This window comes from Aethalodelphis obliquidens, unplaced genomic scaffold (assembly GCF_003676395.1).
Source record: "Aethalodelphis obliquidens isolate GAN/ISIS:26980383/991018 unplaced genomic scaffold, ASM367639v1 scaffold35, whole genome shotgun sequence".
NCBI lineage: Eukaryota > Metazoa > Chordata > Mammalia > Artiodactyla > Delphinidae > Aethalodelphis > Aethalodelphis obliquidens.
In genome coordinates, this window is record NW_020837979.1 from 707,540 (window position 1) to 717,664 (window position 10,125).

Below are 10,125 nucleotides of genomic sequence, written 5' to 3' on the forward strand. Positions count from 1 at the left end.
ACTAATTATACAATTTTAACATTTAACCCCCTAATCATCTAATCTTATATAAAAACAAAATTCTAAAATGATCTAAAACCAAAAAGTGATCAATGTGATAAGGTGTGATGTGAAAATGTTTAATGTACTTTCAGAAATATGCATGTGATCTTAAGTGCTAAAAATTTACTTCTGACTTCAAAGTGCAGTAATATATTTTCTAGAGTCTATGACTAGAACTAAGTATTTTAAAATCAATAAAATGCAAATTAATAGTACCTTTAATGATATCAACTCTGCTCTCACATCTTGCAATTCTGATTCTTTTTGTTCTAGTAATGGCCTTAGGTTTTCAAGTTCCTTTATAAAATATTTTTCTTTTTCATTATGGTTTTCATTTTTACTACATAATTTTTGAGATAATTCTTCAACTTGAATTAGGAGATTCTGATTTTCAAGCCTTGTTTGTTCATTAGCATTCTTCATTTCTAGAAGATCAGACTGCAGGGCCTCTTTTTCCAAGAGGGTTTCTTCTAACTCTTTCCTTAAGAGAGGTTTCTCTAGCTCATGGTCTCTTAGTAAAGACCTAAGTTCCTCACATTGAATCACATTCTCTTCTTGGAGAAACTTAATCTCTTTTTCTAACTCTGCTACCCTTTTACCATACTGGAAGACCAAGTTGTGTTTTTCTTCATTTATTTTAGCTAAGGATTCACCTACAGCTTGTAGGACACTTACAACATCTTGTTCTTCACTTTTTTCTGAAACTTTTGACTCCATTTGTTCAAGAAAACCACACAACTGAGCTCTGACAAATAACTTCTGAAGTTGCTCATTTTCCAAAAGTTTATTTAAATTATCTCTTTCTTCAACTGTTAACTGAAGTTTCTTTTCTAATTCAGAAATCTGCTCCTTCAGGATAAAATCTCCTTCTTTTTGAGACAGGAGAGATTCCAAATCCCTGCTCAACTCGTTCTTTTCTGAACACAGTCTACTATTTTCCTCATGAAGAGACTTCACTTCAGATGACACTGCTTCCTGGTCTTCAGAGAGAGTTTTCAACTGAGCCATAAGCTTTTCCAGTTTTTCGTCATTTTGATCCTTTTCTTTTAAGGTTTCTTCTAGTTGTGCTGTTAATTCATTTACCTTTTGTTCTAGCTCACTGTTGCACTGGGTAGTCTGCTCCACTTTCTCCCCGGGTCCTACAATAAACCTTTCTCCCCTTTCACGACTGTGATAGACAGTCTCCACCTCTTCATGAGAACCTTTAATTTTACTTATGAGATCATCTTTTTCCTCAGTAAGAGAACTTATCTTTGCTTCAAATTCTTGTAACATGGTATCTCTCTGACTGAGACTAACTAAATATACTTCATTCTTTTCTTGAAGGTTCTTTATGGTATTTTCAAGTTCTGGTACAATTTGTTGCTGTGTTAATAACTTTTCATTTTCTCTCTGGAGACTATTCATGGTTTCAAGAAGAGCATCTTTTTCATTAAATGCAGTTCTGAGCTTCTGCTGAAGTTCATTAACATCAGATGCTTGCTGTTGCTTCATTGATTCAAACTCTTGACTTATTTTTCCAGCAGATTCCCCCAACTCTGCTTGTAAAATTTCCATAATCTCTCGTAAACTCTCATAATTTAAAATTGCTTCTTGCTTTTCTTGTTGTAGGTTTTCACACTGTTCCTTAAGACCCTGTATTTCAAACATCAATGTTAATTTTTCTTTTTCTGAACCTGACAATAATGCCTCATTTAGTTCTGATATTTCTTTTTGATGTTGTTCCTTAAGACTCTGTACTTCTTTGTTATGTTGTTCTACGGTACAGCAAAATTGTTTATTTGAATTTTCTAGCTCAGATTTTAATTTTTCAACTACACACCCCTGTTCTTCTTTAGCTAGTAATAATTCATTAATTTTAAACTCTAAATCTTCCCGTTCGTGAAAAAACTCATCCTTTGTATGCTGGGCGTCAATTTCAAGCTTTAATTTAAGATTATTCATGTAAGTTAACTCGTCTTTTAAGATGCTATGTTGAGACTTCAGTTCTTTTAGGGTATCTTCTAAGTGTTTGACTTTTTCATTTACTGCTTGTTCTACAAGAGTATCTTCCTGTAAGAGCAGAGAACACATCTGATTTTCCTGGTTTGCGTTTTCTAATTCACATTCATGTTTCTCCTGAAGGTTCTTCTCACTTGCCTCACACTGTCTGACTAAGTTCTCCTTTAGCTGGTTTAAATGATTGACTTCTGCTTCGTGTTCTTTAGCAGATGCTTCAATCTGGCACTCCAATTCTTTCACCTCTTCTTGGTGTGTAGATTTCAACTGTAAAAGTTCCTCGTGCAAACTATTAATTTCTTTTTGGTACTGCTGAGAATTAGCTTCAATGACTCCTTGGAGATGAGTAATTTCTCGCTCTTTTTCATTTGTGGCAACTTCTAACTGCTTCTGCAGACATAAAATCTGCTCCTCAAAGGCCGGCTTAATTTTCTGAATCTCTTCCTGTAGTTTTTTAACATTATCTTCAGAATCACTCTGAAATTTGATTTGTTCTGAAAGCTCTAATTGTTTTTTTGATGCTTCCTCCAGTTCCTTTTGCCAACCAGCTTTATCGTTACTGTATCTGGAATGTACTGCCATTAATTCATTTTTCAAATTTTCCATTTCTTTCACATAGTTTCTTTGTGATTGTTCAAACTCCTCGCGCACATCTTCCAACTTAGTTGCAGAATCCTGTAAAAGTAAGCACACAAAAATTACTTAAGATAAAACAAACCCCTGCCCTCAGGAAAAATTAGACATAGGCTCATAAAGGAAGAAATGAGCAGAAATGTACATGAAGAAATACGATGCTGAGATTCCAAGAATTCTGCTTAGAAGCTCCGACTACCTTAAGCAGTACTAAACAGGTTACTCAAAGAAATAACTAAAAGCTAGGAAATCTCTGCATTTAATTTTCCTTTAAATGGTAATAAATTATGTAAGTTGTATTAAGTCATAGGCTTTAATGAATATCTCCTGAATAGAGTAATACAGCTTTTGGGAGAAAATTAGCACAGACCCAAAAGACAGTTGAATATCCCAGAACTGAATACACAACTTTCTTTCCTTTCTTTTTTCTTTTCTTTTCTTTTATCTTTTCCTTCCTTCTTTCCTTCCTTCTTTTTCTTTTTCTTTCTCTCTCTCTCTCTCTCTCTCTCTTTCTTTTAGATAACATTTAGAGTATGTGTGACAATCAACCTATTTAAATAGACAATTTTTTTTATAAAATAGGTATTTTTTCCCATTTTTATTAAAGAATATTACAACTAAAATGAAGATTACACAATGGAACAAGTAAATGTTAGCTCTATCTCTAAGTAGTTGGGTGATTTCAGTTATTTTTCTTTTTAAATATCAATCTGTTTCCTTGTCTGTAACTATTACAGTTAACATCAGATCAGATGCTTTTTAAGGTCTTGGCTCTAAAATGCATAACTATACTATGTAAGTTAATAAAAAGCAAAAAAAAATAAAATGTTGCTTTACCTCAACCTCCTGCTTCATTTTAATATTTTCCTTCTTCAAAGAAACACACTGTTGCTCAGTCTCTGCTTTTTCCAAAAGCATAGCATCCAGACGTATGGTCAATGCCTGTTTTGGAACAGGATGATTTGTTTGCCTGAGGTTAACAATGGTGGATTGACTTCATGCATAATTACCTCCTCACCTTTTCCAAACCATGCTAAAGTAAGAATATTTAAAAAGCTATATACATAAGAGCAAAGTAAAAAGGAGAAAAGACATAAGGGTATGAGAAATTTCAATATAACTTTGGAAAACTGAAAGTGGAGGACATGGAAGACGTGAGTTAGAAAGAACAAGAAGTCTATAAACTAAGGGCTTGTGCAGGGAAACACATGAGAAGCTGGCAAACACTAATTAGAAAACTAAATGCTCAGGAACTGGAGAGTCAGGTTCAGAAATCGGATTGACTGACAATCTCAATCAGGAGTGCTTAGAATAATGGGCAAGAAATCACCAGTGTCCCCCCTACCCCAGAGAAGTTTACCTCCTGCAGAAATGAAGCAGGAAAGGAAGTTAATGAAGTGGAAAATAGAACAGCCAAGAGTCAGTTCTTTGAAAAAAGCTAACAAAATAGACTTCTTGTAAGACTGATCAAGAGAAGACAGAAGTCACAAACAATACTATGAATAACAGGGGAACCTATCTATATATAAATTACAGATTATACAGTTAAGAAGAATATTATGATTAATTATTAATCTGCCAATCATACTGAAAAGTAAAATGGTATGGATAAAACTTCCTAGAAAAATGTAACTCAAGAAAAAAAATTAAAAAGCATCATCAGGCTTCCCTGGTGGTGCAGTGGTTGAGAGTCCACCTGCCAATGCAGGGGACACAGGTTCGTGCCCCGGTCTGGGAAGATCCCACAAGCTGCGGAGCGGCTGGGTCCGTGAGCCATGGCCGCTAAGCTTGTGTGTCTGGAGCCTGTGCTCCGCAACAGGAGAGGCCACAACAGTGAGAGGCCCACGTACCGCAAAAAAAAAAAAAAAAAGCATCATCAATACTATTACTACTTAAAAATAAAACTAGTGGTTTAAAATTGTCCACCAAAGAAAACAGGAGGAACAGATAGTTTTATAGGTGAGTTCTATCAAGCTTTCAAAGAACAGATTATCCCAATTACATATGAATTTTTTCAGACAAAACAAAAAGCAAGAAGAATTCTCAAGTTATTCTACACAACTGGCATAACTTGATAACATTATGCAAGGACTCTACAGATAGGAAAATCACAGACCCATTTCACTGTGAATTTAAATAAAGTTAATCTTAAACATTAAAACCAAGATAAAATCCTAAAGAAACCTTAGTCAACTATCACTCCAGAACTGCCTCTGAACTTCTTTTGTGAAATAATAAAGAAAAACTCTTGTTCAAAAATACAAAAACAAAGCAGATGTAGAAAATATTTAGAGTTCTATACCAAGTTATAGCTATTATTCAAACATGAGAGTAGAATAAAGCCACTTTTAAATACAAGATGACACAAAAATTTTCCTCCTATGCATCTGTTCTTAGGAAGCTGGAGAAGGACATGCTCTACCAAAATGAGGTTAACCAAGAAAGTGAATGACCTGTGACCCAGCAAACAGGGTGGGGGGGCCAACATATGAAAGCAGTATAATTCACTGGATCATGGCAAAAGGCCGACTCCAGGAAAACCACAGCAGACCTGGAGAACAACCAGACCAAATTAGCACAGGACAGAAGGCTTTAGGAGGCAGGTGTCCAGAAAAAAAAATAAACGATTATTTGATCTATTTGACCAGTTGGCAAGTAGGAGTCATTGTGAAAGATAGCTAAATTTTCATCTGTTGTAACAGGAAGTTAACAGCTAAATGTCTCACCAAGGGATGAATCAAAGAAAAGCAGTATAAGCATATTATTCAGAAATACAGAGATAATTTCCATAAGCTATTTAGAATTATAAGTTATTTAGTTGTTAGTACTATTTCTAAATCATGAGCATATATTACTTTTGTTAAAACAATTTTAGTTTTAAAATTAGTTTTTTCACATTGCATAGTATTGCAATGTAAACTCCTGTTTGGTAAATTATCAGGGGAAGCCTGAAAACATTAATAATTTTAGGAGATATACAGAGGATATTATCTGAAAACAGCTATAAATATCCTTAAAGAGTAGAGGCACAAATGGACAGTTATTTCCTAGGAAATACAAATTTGATTCCAGCAAAGAGAAAACAATAAGTGATACGTACTAGAAATTCCGCATCTTGACATGCAATTTTTACCTTCCTCTTGCATTTGGAAGCAGCATATAAGTTCACTGTAATACCATACACCTCAAATTTTGACATGGAAAATATGGGTTTTTATTCCTCTTTTTTAAAAGTCAAATATGCCAGGTTTGCAATAAAACTTTAGATGTATTTCAATGCACTAGAAGATGACTATCAGAAATTTTAATAACTAAAACTTGTAAAAAGCCATACATTTTTATGAAGGACAGAAAATTCTGTATTCAAAGCCATGTTTTTCCAGTGTACTTTTCCCAGTGAAGAGACAAAACATAGCAAGAAAGTCTTTTCCCTTTTCCAGAGGTGCAGAGGACATATCACATTGCAGTATATGATTTTCCTAAAACAGAAAACTTACTTACAGCAACTGAATAACTGATGCACAGCTCCGCCAATCACTCCCCAATGTAATTTTCTCATTAACACTGGAAACCAAAGATTTCATTCTCATTTAATTTTACCAACCTTTACTTTCTGAGACTTGAGTGGTCAGGATAACATGCTTTAATATTAAATTAATAACCTGAAAGGTAAAGTTAGCTAACTGAGAGAAATTTTCTACCCTTAAATTTTTAGGAGTAGTTTTGACAGAAGGGGAGAATACATTGATAAGGAGGAAATAAGGGACAGATATTTGAATATTCTGAAATGCAACAGCATGAAAAGTATTTTAAGGGCCAAGAGTTAACTGATGCAAAATTAGAACAGAATCTCTGCAGTGCTCTTTTCAAATACAAAAACCTCCTTTTTAGTGCGGGTGTGCATGGATGGATGTATGTATACATGTGTGTAGAAAATATCCCCCAAATAATATATGGTAATAATAAAACCATTGAGTACTTATGTGACAGATCCAGCTCTACGTACTGTATGTACTAACTCATAATACAACTCTATGAAAGTAGGCCTTATTATTATCCCTAGTCTACAGATGAAGGAAGAGAAGGAAGTTAAGAAACGTAGCCGTAAAAAAAAAAAAAAAAAAAAAAAAAAGAAACATAGCCGTGGTCACATAGCTGGTGCGTGGCACAGCAGGGGTCTGAAGATGTGAATCAGGTGGTCTGGCTCCACAGTCAGAGCTCTTTAACTACATGGAGTTGTACTTTTGCTATTACTAATCAGGGAAATACATAGTGACCAAATAAACAAAACCATTACGAATTCAGTAATGCTTCAACCAATCGGTGCATTACGAATCCAAATGGTATTTGCGCACACCATTCAGGATTCATACACTGTTCTAGCTAAATGAAGAACAAAATGGTAGTGCAAGGTACGCACAGCGATTTAAAGACTCCTGGTAGTAGCTTCATGGGAGTCCCTCAATTGTGCATGGCTCACAAGTTGGGACACTAAGATAACATATAATCAAAGAATAGATAGATACTATGACTCAAATTACAAACATGCAAAAGCAAGGAAAAAAATTTCTGCAGAGCTTTGAAAAGCAAAGAAACTTTAAAGAAGGTAGGCCAAGTGGGGGAAGGAAAAGCATTTAATTACATTAAGGGCACATAAGAAAGAATGAGCAACTCAGGATCTTAAACAAGGAATAACAATATAAAAACAACATTCTATCATCTGACAAGAGTATGTAGAAGTAAAAGAGAAAGAGAGCCCAGTTACGGGTTATCAAGGTAAGTACGGTTAGCAAGTAAGACATGATGTGTTTAACAAAGAACCATGGGAATGGAGAGAATCATCAAAGTCCTGAGTGTGGCTGGGTTTTCTGATGGGGAGAGGGAACAGCAGGCCTGAGACTGAAGCAATAACCATAATTACAGTGTGTAAAGGATGAAAGGACAGAAAGTAATACCACTTCAGAACAGAAAGGGACGCAGAGGTCATTCACCTCTCTTTTTACAGTCAACCAGAAAGGTGAAGAGTGGAACCAAGGGCAGAGAGGAAGTGGAACAAAAGGCACGGAAGCCAGAGTGCTCAAGCAGGCTGACAGCCCTCAAGGAAATCCGACTTATCATCAGGCATCTCCTCTAAGTAAAGAAGTGAAAATTAAAGCAATACTACAACTGTTTCATTACCTTAATAATATCATCAGTTCCTCCAGCAACAGCTTTCGATCTCAATTCTTCAATTTCTTTCTCCAATTCTAAACAATTAAAAAAATAAAAAGATACTAGTTCAGAAATGAAGAAAATAATTACTGGCTCAAGTGATAAGTACATTCTTAAAAAAAGATCACTATAAATTAGAATACATTTAAGAAGCAGCAGATATGTTGAGGAAGCACTAAGTTCACCCTTCATTACCTTTTATTTTCCTTTTTATTATGGAAAACTCCAAACAAATTAAAAAAACCCAGAGAGAATAGTGCGATTAATCTCTATGCTCCATCATCTTGGTTTAATAATTACTACATGACCAACCTTGTTTCATCCCAACCTGTATTCATTTCCTCCTTCCCCTCTTGTCTTATGCATCCTGATATTTTTGAAGCAAATCCCAGACATTATTTCAGCTGTAAATAACTTCTTACTGTATAATCTTAAAGCAACAACTAACCTCATATTAAACATACATGTTAATCTATTTCATCAACTCATGTCTAGGTCTGGAGCCTAGGACATCTTTCCAAATAAATTACTCTCTTATCATAAGCTGATCCAACCTCCGGAAACACAGTTTGACCTTTTCTAGTAGTAAATAAGTCTTGGCTTTTAGGCAGGGCAGTTAAGTTACTGAAAATTCAAGAGCTCACCTACACATATTAAAAAAGGATACTAATATCTTTGTCTTTTTGGAATATAAAGAAAGAGAAACTGAATAGGCAATCAACCAACTTCAGTAAATAAATATATTTCAAAATTCCAGGAACAGAAATCTTTTACTACTTTACTTGGGGCCTCTTCTTACTTCCTTGGGCTCAGAACTTCATGTCTCTAACATTTCAACTGGCAACTCCAGGAGAAAATGCTTTACTCAGAAGAATATATGATCCACATGAGGAAAAAAAAAAAGTGCTGAACTTTAACAAACTTTTTAAAATCCTCCTCCCTGACTTTATTAATTCAAAGGTAACTGCAGTTTAGGGATGTGAGATAATAAGAAATATCAGAAGAAAGTTTACAATGCTAAGTAATAACAGATTCCACTACGCTAATATTATTGGATTCGCTGATAAACAAAACAAGCCAATGTACTATTACAAAACTAAGAGTTGTAACCACGATTAAACAAGATTGCGGTCAAGACGAATATTTTCAACCCAATACCTGTACATCTTGATTTAGCTTTCTGTATTAGCATCATCTGCTTCTTGGCAAACTTGATAAGATCTTCCTTGGGCAATGTTTCCAGCTGGAAGAGTCAGTGATGTTACCAATTAGGGAGAATTCATGTTTCTACTATACCACAAAAAAGAAACATAAAGTCTGCCTAAAAATAAAAAACATCCTACTGAATAGATCTTTATGTCAACCAAGCACCACATTTTTTAAGATTAGCAAATGCAAGTTTCACTCAATAATTATTAGCTCAGCAACTATTATGAAATGTAGAGAAAATCGCACGTATCCTCTTACGTTACAGATATCCTTGTTACAGGTTAAGACACTTTCTAGATTTTGATTTAATTGCAAAATTAGGGAACTGCGACTAATTCTACGTAAAGTTCCTTAGATCTGTAAAATTGCTTCGTCCTATTCAAGGCTGAAAGGAGTCTCTGGCCACATGAAAACACGTAAGCCTAATTACAGCGATAGATGAATCAGGGTGCGTTTAGGCTTTACCTAAAACTCAGGGAAAGTTCCTTAACCCCTGCGGGCTCAGTTTTCTTAGGCATAAAGCTGGCATAACCACATTATTTATCTCACGGTTACCGTGAAGCTTCAATGCAGTCGAGTGTTTGGGCGAGTGTCTCAAAGTCAGCTTGAAACAATAAACCTCGGCGGCAAGTCCCCATCTCCTGGGCGCCCGTTCAGGGCCCCAGCGGCGACCTGTGCTCACATCAGCGGAGGCGCAGGCAGAGCCGAGACCGCGACGCCCGCCCACCGCTCGGACCTCACAAGCCAGACGGCTTCATCTAACGTTGGGAACCTGCGGAATCTCTCAGCAGCGCTGAGCCGGGCGGCAAGGAGACGAACTCAGGCGTCACACCAGGGAGCTCCGAGAGGAGGGACTAAACGCGCGACCGTGACAGCTCAGGCCGAGAGCCCGGAGGAAAGTTGTCCCCCAGGGAGCCCCCTCCCCTCCCGGCAAGACCCCGCCGCTCCAGCGTCTCTTCACCTTGGATTTCCCGGTCCCAGGAGCGGCCGGCGAGGCCACCCCGTCGTGAACAGGCTCCTGCAAAACACAAC

The 10,125-nt window shown here is 36.3% G+C and overlaps 1 protein-coding gene across 4 annotated transcripts in view; it reads right to left on the reverse strand.

The window, feature by feature from the left end:
* The window catches only part of GCC2 (GRIP and coiled-coil domain containing 2), a 36,709-nt gene that overhangs the window by 26,431 nt on the left and 153 nt on the right, over window positions 1-10,125 (reverse strand). For 3 of the 4 annotated variants that reach the window (XM_027128666.1, XM_027128668.1, XM_027128669.1), the window contains exons 2-6: window positions 10,055-10,111; window positions 9,043-9,127; window positions 7,852-7,919; window positions 3,511-3,615; window positions 259-2,715 (exon numbers count right to left, since the gene is read on the reverse strand). In XM_027128666.1, coding sequence (XP_026984467.1) covers window positions 259-2,715; window positions 3,511-3,615; window positions 7,852-7,919; window positions 9,043-9,127; window positions 10,055-10,111 — 2,772 coding nt within the window. Of the gene's footprint in view, window positions 1-258; window positions 2,716-3,510; window positions 3,644-7,851; window positions 7,920-9,042; window positions 9,128-10,054; window positions 10,112-10,125 lie in introns of those variants that run through there. The other variant, XM_027128667.1, reaches the window with a different exon arrangement.